This window comes from Lontra canadensis, unplaced genomic scaffold, assembly GCF_010015895.1.
Source record: "Lontra canadensis isolate GAN:19392208 unplaced genomic scaffold, GSC_riverotter_1.0 scaffold360, whole genome shotgun sequence".
NCBI lineage: Eukaryota > Metazoa > Chordata > Mammalia > Carnivora > Mustelidae > Lontra > Lontra canadensis.
In genome coordinates, this window is record NW_022631354.1 from 77,936 (window position 1) to 96,611 (window position 18,676).

The 18,676-nt window shown below is 42.9% G+C and overlaps 1 protein-coding gene across 4 annotated transcripts in view; it reads right to left on the reverse strand.

Annotated features, from left to right (window-relative positions):
- LOC116862858 (deoxyguanosine kinase, mitochondrial-like) overlaps positions 1–15,962 on the reverse strand; it is a 28,411-nt gene extending 12,449 nt beyond the window's left edge. For 2 of the 4 annotated variants that reach the window (XM_032850284.1, XM_032850288.1), the window contains exons 1-2: positions 15,761–15,962; positions 5,065–5,177 (exon numbers count right to left, since the gene is read on the reverse strand). In XM_032850284.1, coding sequence (XP_032706175.1) covers positions 5,065–5,177; positions 15,761–15,944 — 297 coding nt within the window. In that variant the 5' untranslated portion in view covers positions 15,945–15,962. Of the gene's footprint in view, positions 1–4,262; positions 4,470–5,064; positions 5,178–15,760 lie in introns of those variants that run through there. The other 2 variants (XM_032850286.1, XM_032850287.1) reach the window with 2 other exon arrangements.
- Positions 15,963–18,676: the final 2,714 nt, after the last annotated feature.

Below are 18,676 nucleotides of genomic sequence, written 5' to 3' on the forward strand. Positions count from 1 at the left end.
ACAAAGGGCAGCAAAATCCACCAAACAGATCCAAATAAAAAGAAAGCAGATGTGGCAAAATGCTATTTTGAAAAAGCATCAAATGCTACAAGAGGGTTTTTTTTATACTAATAAACCAAAAAAGACTACACAAAGGAGTTGCAAACCTTTTTGCACGCAATAATAAAGTCCTGAAATATAGAAATGTAAGGGCAGAGCCAATTAAAAATACAAGAAGAAATGAACAAAATAAAAGCACAAACCTTACCACACTTTTCTCAGAATTTAAGATAAAAAGTAGACCCCAAAAATGAGAGCTTGTTTTAAATTGTTATTATTAAGTCATTATTATTTTTCACATACCTGAAATTGATGTACATCTTACAATGTTTAAATTAAACTTTTTTTTTTTTTAAGGTTTTATTTATTTGACAGAGAGAAACACAGCTGAAAAGGGAACACAAGCAGAGGGAATGGAAGAAGAAGAAGCAGGCTTCCCGCCAAGCAGGGAACCCGATGCAGGGCTTGAACCCAGGACCCGGGGATCATGACCTGAGCTGAAGGCAGGCGCCCAATGACTGAGCCACCCAGATGCCCCTTAAGTTAAACTTTAACAGACATTTTAATTATTCCTTAGAAGTATTATTAAATTGATTATGTGTCTTAGAATCAATGGCATCTTAGAATTTATAATATATGTCACACCAAACTCCATACCTTAGAGATAGTACATATTCTTCTCAAAAGTTCATGGCACATTTACCAAAATTGATCATATATAAAATTCAATCATACATAAGCCATGAAGAAGACCTCAGTAAGTTCCCCCAATTAGAAACTGCAAAAGCCATGTTGTCTAACCATAACAAAACAAACTTAAGAGTAAAATAATCTATACAAAATCTACCCAGAAAATGTAAAATACTTTAAAAATAATTCTAGGGCAAAGAATAAATAAAAAACTACAAAACAAATAAAAAACGACAATTACAGATTTGGTATTTCTTGTACGTCAAACTGAAATCTTATATGTCAAACTCTACAAGACAAGGCCAAAGCTTATTCCATGAAGAAAATTTTCAGCTGCAAATGCTTTTATTATTAAGGAAAGAAAAAAAGAAAAGTACACAAACTAATCATTTAACTTTAAAAATACACAGAAGTTCTTAGAAAGAAATGAGTAAATTTAAAGTCTAAAATTAATGAATTAGAATGCAAGTCTCCACAAAATTAATAAAACCCACTAACTGGGTCTTTTAAAAAGAAAAGAGACAATCATCTATCAAATCTAGCCCTCCCCAAATACTAACACAAACAAGTAACATTAGACAAAAAACACAGTCATTCTGGATTGAAGCATAAAAAAATATAGGTACTGCTTTTATACTATTAAATTTGAAAATCTCAATAGAAGGGAAATTTTCTAATTTCAAGGGTTATCAAAATTGATTCAAGAGAATAAAAAACAAAAAACCCGCAAACCCTGAATAGCTGAGGAAGAAACAGCTGTCCACTTACTATTCCACCCAAAGAGCAGTGAATCCGTACTATTTAAAAAAAATTCCTATACCTCCTTCAAAGAATAAATAATTCCTACACTAAAACAGTATACAACTTCCCAATTCATTTTATAACCCCAATGGTAAAACCTGTCAAAAAATAGTAATACCAATTAAATATATAAATATACATGCAAAATTTCAAACAATCTATTAGCAAATTAATGGGCTAATGTACCATGATCAAAAGGGTTCGTTCATTCTAGAATGTACAGATGGCACCATTATCAAATCTACTAATACTAAGAGATTAAAAAAGGAAAAACCCTGTGGTTATCTCACTAGATACTAAAAAGGCTTTTGATGAAAATTCAATATCTGATCCTGAGGAAAATAGTTCCTGTCCTAATAATTATAAGGGTACTTCCTCCACATGATCTATTGAAACGACTAACAATCACAAAACTTAATATTGATACATTAGAGGTAGTTTCATTAAAGATAGAACAACTTAAGGCTGACTACCATCAGTGCTATTATAGTTAGTATTGCTCTGGAACTTCTATCCAATAAAAGAAAACAAGAAAATAGAAGTGAAGTATGGCTATTGGAAAACTCTTACAAATGATAAGTATTTAGGGAAAACTATAATTTTCTGAAACCTCAAGCAAATAAAGCAAAAACAAAACAAAACAAAACAATAATATTACAAGACAAACACAACAATTAACTGCTTTCCTAAACAATTAACTGCTTTCCTTTAAAACAATAATAACCAGTTTGAAAAAGATGATGGGAAAACAGATCCCAGTCACCATAATAAGAATTAAATAACCACTCAGGAATAAAATAAAACAAGAATACTACTACAAAATGAAAATAATGACTTGGAAAAAATCAACCTCCTATAACTTTTAAAGTCACATAAAGAGCAAAATAAAACCATAAAAGCATGAGAAAGAAATGCAGGCGCATGTTTTTATAATTTTGGATTGTGAGTCTTTCTAAGACATCAAAGGCAGTAATTATGAAGAAAAAGACAGATTTGACTACATAAAAACTTAAATGGATTATACTGCAAAATACATCATATATAGAGATAAAAGAAAAGTGACAAACTGGGGAAAGGATCAGCAATATGTGACAAAGAGTTAAGATACTTAACATACAATGAGTTTTTATAAAACCATTACAAAAATTTGAAGATCTGCGGGGGTGGGGGGGAGAAGCAAGAGGTCTGAATAGGCAATTCACTAAAGAATACTAATAAATGGCTGATAAGTATAAAAAAGGTGTTGAATCCATTGGTAATCAAAGAAATGTAAAACAAAGTAACGGCTTTCTTGCCCCTCATGTTAGCAACAATGAAAAACAGCAATACCCAGTGTTGCCAAAAGTATGGGGAAAGTGGCACAACTTTTCTGAAGGAAAACTATGTAAACTATAGCAGGTGTCAACAATCAACAAGATGTGCAATTTTTGGACATTAAAATTCCAACCATAGATTTTCTTAAAATATAAAAGGACACAAAATTTAGCTCTTAACAAGAAAAAAGATGTAGCTACAAGGATATTCATCATTGTAACATTGTTTCTAACAGGAAGAAATTGTTACATATAACATATAACATTATATATTAATTAAATTAAATATATCGATTACATTAATTAAAGAATCATATTATGAATACACTGCAATTGCTAAAATTACTATGGAAGTTAGATCTTGTATATCAAAGGCCATGCAGGTAACAATTACAATTTTTGTTTAAAAAAAAGTACATGTATATATGTTTTATATATTTATATAGGTGTAAGTAAATATATATATTTTCTCCTAAGTAGAAAGAAATCTAAAAGAACAAAAACGTTAAACTCTTTACCTCTGAATATCAGAACTATGTGAATATTAGGTATCTACTGTTGCATAACAAATTGTACCCAAGTTTGGTGGCTTGGGTTCATTATCTCAGTGTCTATGGGTGAGGAATCGGGACACAGCTTAGCTGGCTGGTTCTGCCTCAGGGTTTTTCACGAAGTTGCAGTGGGGATGTTGGCTGAGGTCAATCATCTGAAGACTTGACTGGGGACAAAAGATCCACTTCCAAGAAGATTCACTCACACCGCCGTTGGCAGGAGGACTCAATCTCTTGCTTCATGGGCCTCTTCACAGACAAGGATGCTTCATGACATGGCAGCTAGCATCCCCAGAGCCAAAAGTGATCAAGACAGAAAGAGGTAGAAGATACAATGTCTCTTTTGGCCTATCCTAGCAAGTCCCACTGTTATTCCTGCTACATTTTCTTCATCAGAAGCAAGGCGCTAAATCCAGCCCACACTCAAGGACAGAATTGGGGTCTACCTCTTAAAGGAAAGTTCAACAAACAATTTGTGAACATATTTTCAAATCCCCACAACAGGTGACCTGTGACATCCTTAGAGAAAGATATGTAATTTATTTTCTAAATGGAAAATTAACTTCATAAACACATACATACACACACAGAGACAATTTAAAAAAACATAGGTCCACAACAAGCATGATGTGCCTGCCAAAAGAGGTAACAAAATGTTGAGCTGGAATAACAGAAAAATGCCACTAAGAACAAGTTCTATGATATTCTCTACCACTCAGAGCACCACTCTTAGTCTAAGTGCAAAACTAACCAACTGGAGCTTATTGCCTAGACAAAGTGACTTCAGAATGAGGACCAGTCTGGGGGGAAATGGGTGTTTGGTCTGAAAGAAGACACGAGGAGAAAGAGCAAACAAATCATGAATTACCTTCAACTATATGAAGGGTTGTCATGTAGAGAAGTTAGAAACTCAAGAAGCAGAACTTGAACCAATGACTCAGCATCACAGGGATGCAAAGTGGCTCGTACAAGAACTCTCTAACAATTAAGAGTTTTGTTAAAAACCAGAATGAGCTACTCAGTGAAATGTTCTTGGAGGCTGCGGGAGGAGCGTAGGGAAATAATTCCTGCAGCTACCCCAAAGGTTCACGTCCAGACTGGTCCTTCCCTACTCACGTGGATATGGCTGGTGTCAAAACCAATGCCATGGCCCCTCCCAAAGCAGCAGGCTCGACACTAGGTCCTGTGCCACGAGGCAGAAGTGAAATGTGCACCACTTGGCACAGCATGTGGCAAAGTTCATGCTTTATAAGTGTTAGCTAGTATTTCTGCACTGACTCAGACTATGACAAGATGGCCCTTCCAATTTCTAACACTTCATAAATAAGTTAAAAAATCACTATAATTAGCTCTTAATCCTGAAGGTCAGCTTCAGTAATACACTCAAGGGTAGGAATGACAAAGCCAGGACGGCTGGACATACTTTGGGAAACCACAAAGAACAGAGGCAGTCACTTATGTAGACATGTAAAAACCACAAAAATCAAAACTAAACATATTCAAAACAAGTCATATCCTCTCTGGCACATGTGGTCTGCTTTCTGGAATGAAATGATTTTTAAAAAAAGAGACTCAAACTGAGCTGTTTCACCTACTTCAAGCAAATGAGATTATTACAATGAGTTTATTCATCCGTGCCGGCCAACTACCCACCACAAAAGAAAACTTACTTTTTGGGTGCCAGCAGCCTGGACACTCTGCCATGTCGCTACAGGCTCTGGAGCTATGTGCCACTCGGGGTAAGTTTTCGTGAGTAACTTCACAAAGGTGGACTTTCCCACGGCTGCAATGAAAACAGCATGTGTCGGGACCCTTCCCACATCAGGGTTGCAGAAGGCTGCGACGAAACTCGGGCACAGTGGCCCAGCTGAAGGCAACAAGTACCAGTTTTCCCAGTTTCAACCCTCAGCCCTGTATCCGTGTCCTACTCAGGATGGGGCAGGCCACGGTGACCGGTCCCATAATGAATACGGGGGAAAAAGGGAGGAAAAAGACCCTTAAGATCTGCCTTGCTGTGGTAATGCCCTAACCTCCCAGAGGCAAGGTATTTAATGACAGTTGGAAATGTAATAGGACTACCCACAGTAGAGGAAATCAGCTACTTAAATCGTAAGGCTTGAATCATATCTATTCTGTGACAGCGTAAAAACTCCAAGTTTTTCAGCAAAGAAAAATTGAGATTAGGACCCTCATTCATTCAACAAACCTAACCAGTATTTCCTGGAGTGCTTACTCCAGGCTCAGGACTGTCTGGCACTGGGGGTATGATGGCAAACAAACACAGGAAGGGTTCTGCCCTCATAGAGCTTGTATGGGAGATATGTTCACGGAGTAACTAATAACAAACATAAGTGCTAGGAAAGAAAAACGCAGGACGTCTCTAACACAGCTCAGGAGACTGGAAAAGGTTCCTCTGAAGAAAATGCTGTCTGAGGTAAGATCTGAAAGGTGAGGAGGTAAGCAGGAACAGGCGTGGGGGAAGGGTGATCTAGGCAGAGGAAAGAGAAAGAACCTGGTGTAGGTTGAGACTGAAGAAAAGCCTGGGCCTAGAAGAGGCACCGTCAATGAAGGAGAAGAGTGGCTCCAGACATGTGTAGGGGTAGGGAGGAAGGCCACGCCGGATCGGGCACGACCTCACAGCATGGTAAGAAGTTTGAATCTATTCTAAGGGCAATGGGAAGTCAGTGGCAATGGATGTTAAGCAGGGAAATGATAAGATTCCATCTCGTTTTTAAAAGATCACTCTGCCATCTGTGTTAAGAATAGACTGACACAGAAGTAGGCAAACCAATTAAAAGATAATAGCAGCCTGAACCAAGGGATTGGAGAGGAGGTGGAAAGTAGTGGTTGCTTTAAGAAATATTTTGGAGATGAAACCAACCTAGTACAACAAATTATCTCTTCCCGTTCACACCAATGTCTGGCCCATTACGTTCCTGCCTCGAGATCACTATCCACAGGCTCTCCAGACACCTCCGCTTGGATGTCCCACAAACACCTCAGAGTCCGTCTGCTCCCTACATGAACAAAGTCATCATCGTCCCCAGCAGACTGAACGTCGTCCCATACCCAGACCTCAGGGGATGGCAGCAGCATCGCTCCCTGTCAGAACTTCTCCCTCCTCTGCCAAATGTCAAGTAGTCACCAAGTCCTTTTGCACTTGCCTTCTAAATTTTCCCCATCTGTCCTTTTCTCTCCATTCTCAACTCCAAGCATCTCTTGCCTGACTCTGGCTTTGCCCTCTTTAATCTGTCATTCATACTCCAGCCACAGTGAACATAAAATAACACTGCTTAAAACCCTCTGACAGTTCCCGATTGCCTTCACAAAAATCCAGCCCTTTAGCATGGTCTGCGAGACACAGCAAGATCTGCCCCCTGCGTATACCTTCCTGGCCTCAGCTTCTTTCAGGCACCCTGAGCTCCTGCTGACCAAACTCTTTACAACTCCGATCATGCTTTGTTCTTTCCCACAGATGTGATTGTGCCAATGCATTCTCATTTCCTGGAGCACCTCCTCTCCTCACCTGGTTAACTCCTACTCAATCTCCAAGATTCTGCTCAGATGTGCTTCCTGTATAAAGCTTTTCCAGAACCTGATGCCTCTGAGCTGGATCAGCTGATCATCCTTTATACTTGACCTGGCTTCCTGGGTAACAACTCATCACTGCAATTGTAATTCTCTTTCTCCAGGTAGAACAGGGGGCTCCTCTAGGCCACACAGGGTGGAACCAGAGCCCAGCACAATGACCTGTCTGAATAAAACACTTAATACCCTACTATTTCGGTTCCCTCTGATACTGATATCTGTTAAAAATCAAAAAAATTACAAGAGTATGTTTGGAGTTCAATCCCTTCTATGAGAGATGATCTTCTCAAGCCAAGTTCTACCCTGAGGAGGAACCCAAATGGAACCAAAAGGAGGAAGGAAGGCACCCTTCAAGTCAATTCTATCAGCCACTCATGGCTACTCATCAGGAATGAAGGGATGTCTCAGAGGAGCCCACACATCCATAAGGTGCCATTGATTACACAGCACTCCAGCTCCTGTCTGAACAACACAGGGTAAGAACAAACAACACGAATCTCTGTGTTCTGTACAGTCATGCTCATCTCTCAGTTCCACCTCCACCCGGCCCATGTGTGCCTCTGCACATCCGCCCGCCTCTGCTCTTCCCACACTTCAGTGCATAAATGCCTTCCCCTGCTCTTCCTGGCCTGTGTCTAAATCCCTTCCCCCTACCAAGCCTAAGGCCCCACCTCTTCCATGAAGTTTAGAATGTCTCTAGCACACATGGAATTCCCACCACACTGGGCAATTGAATCAAACAGTATCTATTAACTGCTTATGATATGTTTATAGCCTTTAAGTGTTTTGATTGCTTCTTGGGTCTTAATTTTGGTTTCTTAACAGGATCTGACTCTCTGGTGTTGGGACCTAGGAATCTACATTTATAAGTATGCCTCAAGAATGCACACTTCTATTTGAGGCTGCTATCCAGAGCAATCTGATCAAAATCAGCAGAGGTGGTTTTAAAAAAATATATATGGGTTCTAAAACCATACCAGACTACTGAATAAAAGCCTACAGGCTTGTCATGAAGAACCTAACAGATTGACAGGAATTACAATTTGGTTGAGTTTATATATTATCAGACGCCTGCCTGCTCTGAGTAGCCCCTACTTTAAAATATTTGGCGCAGATAGGCAAAATTTAGATTGTAGGTTGCCGATTAAAACTAAAACATGGTCCCTGCCTACCAGCCAAAAAGTTGTTTTTTTTTAAAGATTTTATTTATTTGACACAGAGAGAGAGAGACAGCGAGAGAGGGAACAAGCAGGAGGAGCGGGAGAGGGAGAAGCAGGCTTCCCGCCGAGCAGGGAGCCTGATGTGGGGCTTGACCCCAGCACCCTGGGATCATGACCCAAGCCGAAGGCAGATGCTTAAAGACTGAGCCACCCAGGCGCCCCTAAAATGTTATTTTAATTAATAGGGAAAGATTAAGGCAATTGAGATTGCTGAGATTGAATGACTGTTAGAATTACATTTTTTAAAAGTTAAAAACAATCTAAGAAACTACTGCAGATCAAAAAAGAAGGGCCCTGAGGGTTAGGGAGTGCCAGCTTCACCTCTGAGATCAGACACTATTAGTTCATCTAAGGGCAGTCAGGACTCTGAGAAACCAAGTCACACCTTTTTTTTTTTTTTTTTTTAAGATTTTATTTATTTGACAGAGAGAGAGATCACAAGTAGAGAAAGAGAGAGAGAGAGAAGGAGGCAGGCTCCCTGCCTAGCAGAGAGGCTGATGTGGGACTTGATCCCAGAACCCTGAGATCAGGACCTGAGCTGAAGGCAGAGGCTTAACCCACTGAGCCACCCAGGCAGCGCCCAACTCACACCTTTTAAACACACAAAACCCAGAATGCCAACAAATTTGATGTAATGGGAAATACACAGTTCTAATTACTGGAACAATTACACCAGGGCAATACTCCTACCCTGCAACCCATTGCCCATTCAAAACTTCTGGAAAGCCGGTTTAGTAATCAGAAGCCATTTTCAGCAAAGAATGACAGTAAATGATGGTGGCAGGTCCTAAGAGCTGAGAGCCTGGGTCATTTGCCATAGGGCAGTATTTCTTAAGCTGTTCCAAAGGAACTCAGCTGTGCCAGGCACCAGCCACAAATATGGAATAATTTTAAAAGATAATTCAAAGTTATATATTCATATTAAAACCACACACAGCATAACGTTTTTCAGTGCTGTAATACCTAAGCAGAAGTTTTTTCTTCCTGCTTGAGTTTTGACTGTTGTTGTGTTTTTTTTAAGATTTATTTATCTATTTATTTGAAGGGGGGAGGAGCAGAGGGAGAGGGAGAGAGAGAATCTCAAGCTGACTCCCCACTGAATGTGGAGCCCAATACAGGGCTCAGTCTAACAACCCTGAAATCATGACCTGAGCCAAAATCAAGAGTCAGACACTTAACTATCTGAGCCACTCAGGAGCCTGTTTTTTTGTTTTGTTTTTGACAATTTTTTTTATTTTTTTGACGGGAGGGGGCACAAGGGGGGGGGGGGGGGAGTGGCAAAAGGGAGAGGGAGAAGCAGACTCCCCGCTGAGCAGGGAGCCTGATGTGAGGCTTGATCCCAGGACCCTGGTTTCATGACCCAAGCTGAAGGCAGATGCTTAACTGACTGAGCCACCCAGGCATGTCCCTGTTCTGTTTTTTAAGACATATGTTTTAAAGTGTTCCCAGGGGCTTCCTAAGAGTGGTGTCTGCTTCTTTCCTGCTACACTGGCTTCCTCCTAGGGAGCAGAACACTCATGTCCACCAAAAGCCACTCCTCTTTATACAACACTGGGCAAACAAGACAAAGCCCTCCCTTTGTCTGGTTTCTCTGCAAAACACCAGCCTCTTATGATATCATTATCACCATTTAGTTAGATCCCAGGTTCACTGTTATCTCTCAATATACTTTTTAATATCATGAGATCTGGGAGGTATCAGGTCTCAGAATCAAACCTTCCTTTCAGACCTTAGCTATTACTGAACTTTATTATGTGTGCCATGACTGGGAAAAGGGTAGGAGGTACTTTCCTAGGGTATATTAGTTCAACATGTTGATTTTTATTAGTACCAGGACTGTCATTCCACAAGCTGCATCAAAGAATTCTGTAGCTAATTTCCATCCTTTCCTAAGTCATGATCTGTTTTCCCTCCACAAATTCTTCTACAAACGATGATACCTGCAATTGCTATATTCTGCTAAAATCTAGCAATTAGATAGTATCTGATGGAACACCCCCAAGAATGTATTACTTTCAATGTCATACAGCTGTATTTTGAGGGAGCTCTCAAACATACCCTGGGCATGTTCCTCTCCTGAACAAAATTTAAAACATGGGCAAAAATCCAATTCTGAAACCTTGTACCAAAAAGCAAACTAAGGCAGTAAATATACAACTATCTTAAAAAAAGTCTTCCAAAGAACATTTAAAGCCTGTATCTCAGGCGCTACGTTTGATGCTGTATCCATCCACTCACTCACTCACTCACCGACTAGGTACTGTAACTACAGTGATGAACTAGGCTGAGACCCTACCTTCAAAGAGCTTATACTCCACCTGCGAAACAAAGTACCCAGAATCAGAAAGGCTCTGGGCCCAAAAGTATTCTAGGCAAACTTAACAAAAATCACTCCACAGGCTTAAAAAGAAAATTAATATCCTTTTTGCTCTGATTCCTCTTACTGTCTTTCCCATGGGAACTATGCTTAACAACAGTATACAGTCCAAACTTGTTCAGCACGAGACCCCCCACTGACCTGGAACCCCCCTCCCCACCCCCACTCTGCCCACCGCGTGATTCATCCTTTCACTGTCACCTTCTCAGTGAAGCCTTCTGGAACTCTCTCCAGCTCCACTTCACCCGGGAGGCAGAGCGAACCCCTGCCTGCTCTGACTTTACCAAGGTATTACTTTATAATTACTTGTGACCTGTCACTCTCTCCACTTGCTTTCTGAAGACGCACACTGAATTGTTCCCTTTGCATCCTACGTATCTAACCAGATAACAGGAATGGAGATGGATGGAATGAGGTGAAATCAAGGAAACAAAGACTCCAATATACAATGTTTAGAATAGGCCTTTTTTTCCCTCGAATTCTTTGCCCAATTGTTTATATGCAATAAAAGCAATAGATGCACATTAGTGACATTAGAACATACGGAACATGCGATTAGAAAAGCTCTTTCCTCTGTTTTATGTACAAGTCTCTAGACTGTAACAGTGACAAAGTTCTTCTTTTTCTGTTGGGTCTTTGAAAATCAAAGTGAGAATGGTCTGAGATGACTCACTGCCAGTATCTCATACAGCAATCCTTTCTTCGCCTGAGGTCTATAATTATAAAGTAACTGGTCTGGGGAGGCAATAATACTCACTGTAGCCATGAATACACTTAGAAGATGGACTAAGTGTTTTAGTTCTTAGATCTTAAGGGATTCTGGGCACCAAACTTTTGATTTTCAACCACACTTGGCATATGGTTTCCTAACTCATACTGGGCGCCACTGGGTGCTACTTCACGGACCCATTTTCCTTCCATGTTGTGGTCTCACTCAGAGGATCAGATCAACAGGACTCGGGGCAGCACGAGTACAAGAAAAGCCCCTCTAGACATATCTAACTTCAGTCAGGACAGGGGTTTACCTTCCCGTGTTCAGGTGTCCTGGAGAGGTACTGCTTTGTTTGGGGACACCACCTGTGATTAGAGAACAAGATCACTCCTGACTTGATTGTAAAGCAGTTTAAAATATTCGCTCTGTGGGCACCAGCGACTAACTTCCACACGGTATCAGCGCAGGAGTCAGGCATCTGGCAAACACGGAAAGAATACCATGGGTCAGGCAGGGGCTTAGGCGCTGGTGATGCAAAGATGAGCAAGACCCAAGTGGCCAACCTGGGGAAGGTGTTGAGTGTGCAAACAATCCCCACAGAACTCAAGCGCTGCAGCTGCTGTGGGAACAAAACGTTATGAGCGCACACAGAGGAGGGAGTGACTAATTCTGCCTGAGGACAGTCATCACCATGTGTGGGGTGACGGACAGCAGTAGGAGGTAAAACGAGAAACAGCCAGCTTAGGGGCCCCCAGTCCACTTGCCATTAGTCACATTTCCCTTGGGCAAGTGCACGTACTTCCAAGGCTCCAACAACCACCCCCACAATCCACAACTTCCATATCTGAAATCTTGGTCCCATCTCTCGATCTCAGGCACATGTCCTAATCTACCTCTGAACATCTATCTCTGTATGTCTTACCTCCCCAAACTTCTTCCTTTATTTCCATCCTCAGTTTTCCATGTCCAAACTACAATCTCACTGTCATCCTCTATGCCTCTATCCCTCACCTCCAAGTGGCCACCTAGTCCTGTCAATCCCACTTCCAAAATCCCTCTCAAAATGCCATTCTTCTCTGTCCTTCCATTCCCTCTGTCCAGGCCTGCATCTTCCCACACTCTCAACTACTACAACGACAGCCACAAAACTAGTCTGTCTACTCCAAATTCTATTCCTTCTCATTCACTCCTCATGATGGATGCACAGCACTATGGGTACTGCAGCAAACAAGACGTACAAAGAAAGTGCATGCTTTCTGTTCATCCCCTCTGGCCAATTTCTTTTTTAAAATGAATCTGACCATGGCACACGCCAGCCTCAAGTCTTCAGTAGCCTCTCACAACCTACACAACAAACTCCTAGCATAGCCTGCTGCAGAGGCTGTTCAGCATCTGGCAAGTCTACCCTTCCGGCCTCTCGCCCTGCCCTCCGGGCACACTCCTGTTCTTAAAACTGCATGTCTCTTCAGGCTTTGCCTTGGCAAATGTGACTTCCTGTACCTGGAGGATTCCTGCCTCATCTCCCTCTTGGGAATTCCTACCCCAGGGATTCTGAGTTCCCATGCCCAAACAATCATGGCACTCATCACATGGTACAGGAATTATGTTGAGAAGTCCTCCACCTGGCTGCGAGCTCCTTAAAGGACAGGAACTGTACCACAGGGGAGTCTACCTTCATAGCAGGTACTCAGTAAGTCCTGATCCGAGTGAAAGCAAGGAAGAAGTAGACCCATCTAGAAAGGCTAAGAGTAAAGGTCAGGAAAATTGGGAGAGGGAGCTCAAACTTTGCCTGATGGTCTGTCCAAGTACTTATTGTGTGAAGTACTTTGGTACTTCTCTGTTTTCTGAGAACAGAGCTTCCTTTAGAGGCATGTTTCCTAACGGACATCTTCAACACCATGAGGCAGGGAGCAGGACCCTTCCCTTCTCAGTCTTTTTGATGTTTCTGATTTGGCTAGAGAAACACAAAAAACAGATGTGGTGATTATTCTCACTTTAAATTCATGACCACTAAGTCCAAGTGGGTCCTTAATGCTAACTGGCAGCTCTACATTTCTCTTGCTCACTCACTAGACTAATTCATGTCTTTTCTCTCTCTTCACACTCATGTTGCTTAGTTGAGCCTTCATCCTAATTCGCTGAGAAAACAGCCAAAAGACCTTCCCCAAGTTCCCATCACGCCTACTCAAGTCATACTCATTTCTGTTGCCATTCACAGTTACTAGGGAGAGAGAGCGCTCCGAACTTAAGCTAACCTCTCTCCGCTTCAGCAATAGATTCCACTCCTTCCTGCTTACTAAAATCACTCCAGTAATTACATCTTATCTCCTGCTTCACCAATCCCCCCCCACTAGACCATTTCCACCAGCTTACAAACATGACCTAATTCCTCTCACAAAAAGAAAAATCTGAAACCCCCAAAACCCTCCCCATTTCAGCTACCACTCCATACCTCCCCCTTCTAGGAAAACTTCCAGTTGTCTTAATCCACTATCTCCAGTTCCTCACCTCCCATTTTCCCTGACCCTGTGCTGATCAGACGTTCATCCTTACTGGCCCTAAAAACTGTTCTTCTCAAGTTCACCAAAAAGCTCTGTTACTTAAACAGCATTACACAGTTGAACATTCCCACCCCCTGAACACCTTCTTCATTTGGCTTCCAAGATATCATTCTCTTTTGGATTTGCTCTGACCTCAGTAGTCATTCCTTCTCAGTCTCTTTTGCCTGGTTCCTTCCCCAACTTCTTGAACATTTGGGTGCCCCATAGCTTAGTCCTTTTCATCAACACACAAGGTCTCCTGGCTTCAAATACTATCTAGATTTATACCTACAATGCAGGGAGACTCTGAACTCCAGACTTAAACATCCAACTCTCTCTTCAACATGTCCACTTAGATATCTAATAAGCACATCAAAACCTAATATGCCTAAAGATAGACCCCTGCAACCATTGCCCGCCCCCAGTCTGTTCTTCCCATGCTTCTCCATTTAAGAAAATTTGGAACTCCGTTCTTCAAGTTGTTCAGGCCAAAATGATTTGTCTTTATCTCACATTCCACACATCTGACACCAAATCCAGTCTGCCCTGCCTTAAAATGTAACTGGAATCCAACTGCCTCTTTGCAGTACTGTTACCACCCTGCTCCAATTCATGGCAACTCATCACTGCAGTAACCTCGTGACACCTTCGACTTTCAACATAATCAGCCACAGTCACCTTTTCATTATTTAAATCCACCATGGACTAAAGGCCTAGACAATTAAGCTATTCCCTACCTTCTCACCTCACGTCCTTCCATTCTCCCCCTTGCTCACTCTGCTCCAGCCACAATAGCTTTCCTCCTGTTCCCTGAACACACTGTCCACCTTATGGCCTTTTGCACTCGGTCTTTCCTCTGCGTTGGAGATTCTTCTCCTGGTTACCTACATGGTTTCATTCCCTCATTTTCTTCTGGTTTTTGTTCCAATGTCACCCTCTCAGTGAGGCTTGTCATGACTACCGTATTTAAAACTGCCATCTCCCTCGATCGCTCATCCTTGAGTTTTCTCCAGCACATTCATTACTACCTAATACACTGTTTACTTAATTTATATTGTTTATTATTTATCGCTACTAGAGTCCCATGAGAGCAGAGATTTTTTAATTTGCTCTGTTTGGGGCTGTATCCTCAGGGCCAAGAACAGTACCGGCATACAGAAGTTGCTCAAACGGTTATTTGTTGAATGACTAAAATGAGAAATTCTCAATTTGCTGCTAGAATGTCTTCAATACTCAACACCTGCTAATCTTTTTAGGGCTCAGCACCTTAGCTAGCAGAAGCATCAAGTCAGAAATTAGTAACAGTGAACTGAAGTGTTTGGCTTTCATCTCGTTGTATGATTACTTTTTTATTTAAGATACTGGGTCTCTACATGTTTTAAGTTTAAAAAGTGACTTTCTTCTAAGAAAAACGTTAAGAAATTATATGGGACTAGAAGAGAGACACGGTAAAATTAGTGTAAGTGGTACTGAAAGAATTTTAGGAACTCTTAGGGTAGGTCTGCCAGAGAAAATACAGGACACCAGTTAAATTTTAACTGTAGATTAGTAATAATTTTTTTTTCTAGTGTATGTCCCCAGTACTGCGTAGGACACACACTAAAACAGTATTCGTTATCTGAAATCCTATTTTAAATGAGCACACCCCCCCCCCCCACTAAATCTGGTAACCCTATCTTAGGCGAACAAAGAAATTACACCCTGCTCCTTGTCGCATCCATTTCGATCAAAACAAGCTGGTAGAACTCTTGTCCTATCTACAGACTTCGTGGCTGTGGAAGAGTACTGAGGTCTGACCCTAAAAATCAAAGAAGCAAAGGCCTCTCTAGGAGGGGGAAGGCCCCGTGGCATCAGACTGCAGGGAAGGGGGGTCTGGGCCCAGCTCCCTTGCTCAGCTTCTCAGGTTAGCAGCCACTTTCCGGCCCTTACCAATATTTCCTTCGATGGAGAGCCTTCGAGGCCCGCACTCCGCGTGCAAGCCCCTGGAGGGGCACACGCCACGGACTGCGCTCCGAACCATGGAGCTGGAAGGTGCTCGCAACAGCCTTCGAAGGAGCCGGCCCGCTGTCATTCCACCCACAACTTGCGCAGCTACCACTTCCGCCGCGAGCATTTCCGCCCTCGGTACAGCCGTTCCAGCGCTCGGGCGCGCCTATGACGTCAGGAGATCGCCAGGCAAGAAGTGGGTGGGGTAGAGCAGGCTGGGGGTGGGGCCAAAGGGGCGGCTCTGTTCTCGCGAAGTTTGTGCAGGAGCGAAGCTAGATGGAAAGACCTCCAGTGCCGGGTGGGGTGCGGGAGAATTAGTAATTGCATCTGTCACGGCGGCTTAGCCTGTCGGTATTTGCCGAACAAGTAACATCGTAAAAGAGACATAAACTCACCAATCTCATCACCTTTGCATTTTTGTGTAACTTTACAATAAGTCATAACTAAAGACAAATCAAAGTAACTGTAATTGCGAACGAGGCTTTTCCAGGTGTCAGTTGTCTGCCTTTTATTCTAATATGGGTAGCAACTGGACTATTTCAAGAAGGAAAATGACACGATCTGTTGATGTACACATTAACTTTTTCCCATTCAACCGTGACGCGCAACACAATGTTGGCACATTATCGAATTAATCAAATTAGTTCGGTACATTCCACCTCCTAGTTTGTCTTTTGAATGAATAAGGGTTCGCCCGGTCGATTTGCATAGTAGCCAAAAAGCCCATTAGGCTGAAGTGGGTGGAGGCTCAGGATCCGAGTGGAACTCGTTTAAAACAAATAGATTAGGTTCTGTGGGCGTGAACAACCGCGGGGGTGAGGAGCCGGGCTGACTTGGAGCGGTGGGGATTGCGAACGGGATTTGTCTCAAATGCTGAGCAGAACCCGGGTAGAGACTCGCCGCTGTTTAAAACTGGAGTCCAGCCGTGGGTGGAGAGCTGTGCTCTGAGGAGAGGCAGGGTCGGTTCTGAGCTGTAGCCCCCAGCTGAGGGTCTGACTGGCTTTGTCCTGCCACACCCCATTGTCATAACGACCTCAGAACTAACGCTTTATGAAATGTCAGAGGGTATTTCCACCTCCCACCGCTGAAACCAGAAGAGTCAAAGCAAGAGTCCAACAGTTACCGGCCTTCAGGCAGCACTGTTAGAAGTGGGAGGTTTCAGGAAACGGGGACGCAACTGCAAGGGGTTGGGCAGGGGTCCGTGGCTGGGACACCAGTCTTGCATAAAAAGCACAAGACTTTCTTCTTATACTGATGTTTATATGGGATGGTTGAAATGATGTTCGTATATTAAACACATTTTTAAAAATATATGTTATAAATTTATTTAGGATAACCTGGGTGAAGCACCGATGGATAGTGGAACAGTTAAAATCTGTCCCATCCTCTGCTCCCACTCTCACAGCCACCTCCGTGTCAAAATACTGCCTACATTTCTTATTATGTAAACTCAGACTCGGAAAATACTCATCCAAAAAAGTTTGAGAAAGGCTCTTGGCACTGGGAAAGCCTCTCTGCCTTTTCTGCCATCAGGGACATTTAAGGAGTAGTTAAGGGTGTGGGCTCCTGAGAGCTGGCAGTGAGGATTCCGAAATATAACCCACAAGCAGCACTTACCTCCTGTCACACCGCTACCATCCAACGTGCTTTCCATAATCAGTAATGGCTGCCTTCAGCTTGACACTCGGTTCCCGGGACGTTACTGCTGTTTATCTTTAGTTGACTCTCTGGTGTACTTCCTCTCTCCTCAGACCACTGTAACGCACCCATGTCCTCCTCACTATCAGCATATGACCTGACTTCCAATGACTTCAAGGACAGCATTTCTTTCTTTCTTTCTTTCTTTTTAAGATTTTATTTATTTACTTGAGAGAGAGAGAGAATGAGAGGGGGAGAAGGCCAGGGGGAGAAGCAGAGTCCGGGTGGAGCTGGGAGCCCGATGCAGGATTCGATCCTGAGACTCCAAGATCATGACCTGAGCCGAAGGCAGTCGCTTAACAAACCGAGCCACCCAGGAGTCCCAAGGACAGCACTTCTTGAAGTGGGGCAAGACTGGGTGGGGGCAGGGTGAGGAACAACAGGTCAGCCTCCTCACCTTCCCCCACATGGAGACTCTGATGCATCCCTCTACAGTAGGGATTTGTCAGTGCTCCACATTTCCTCCCATTTTGTGTGTGTGCGTGTGTGTGTGTGTGTGTGTGTGTGTGTGTGTGTGGCTGCCCTCTGGCCTCCTCCCCATGCTTTCTCTCCCAACAGCCAGTGCCCGCAGCTCTTCTTTGCAAGACTGCCCTTGGCCTCCTGGAGCCCTTTCCCAGTCCCTGTGGAAAGTCCCTGGGACTTTACCTTCCCTCAGAGTGTGCCTTCCCCAATTACTGATAGGCCAGGGTGAAAGCCCAGTTGCATCCAGGCAGGCTTTTACACCAGAGATGCCTGGGGACCCAGGTAAGCCATCCTCTGTGGAACTCTGTCTGAGAGGTTCCCTGCTGGGCTTCCTCCCCATTCTTGTCCTGCATTTCCTACTCTGCTCACTGGTTTCCCCAGCAAGCACTTTGTTAAATCACTTGCCTGCGTATCCTCACTTCAGGGTCTGCTTTTGGGAAACCTGTCTTAGACATAAGTCCACTAGGGAGTTTTGTAAAACATGCTTCTCTGCCCCACCTCGGAGGGCAAGTGCAGGGATGGCAGAGGAAACTTGTCTTGATGTTGAGGTCTGTGTACTTCCACTGTTTCCAAATAGATGTGTCTGGGAAGGCTCACAGCCAAGTGGGATCTGCTCAGGAGCATCAAGGTGGGACGTGAGTAGGTAGAGATAGTGAAGGGTACACCAGGCAAAAGTGGGAATCTAGTTCTGCTATTAAC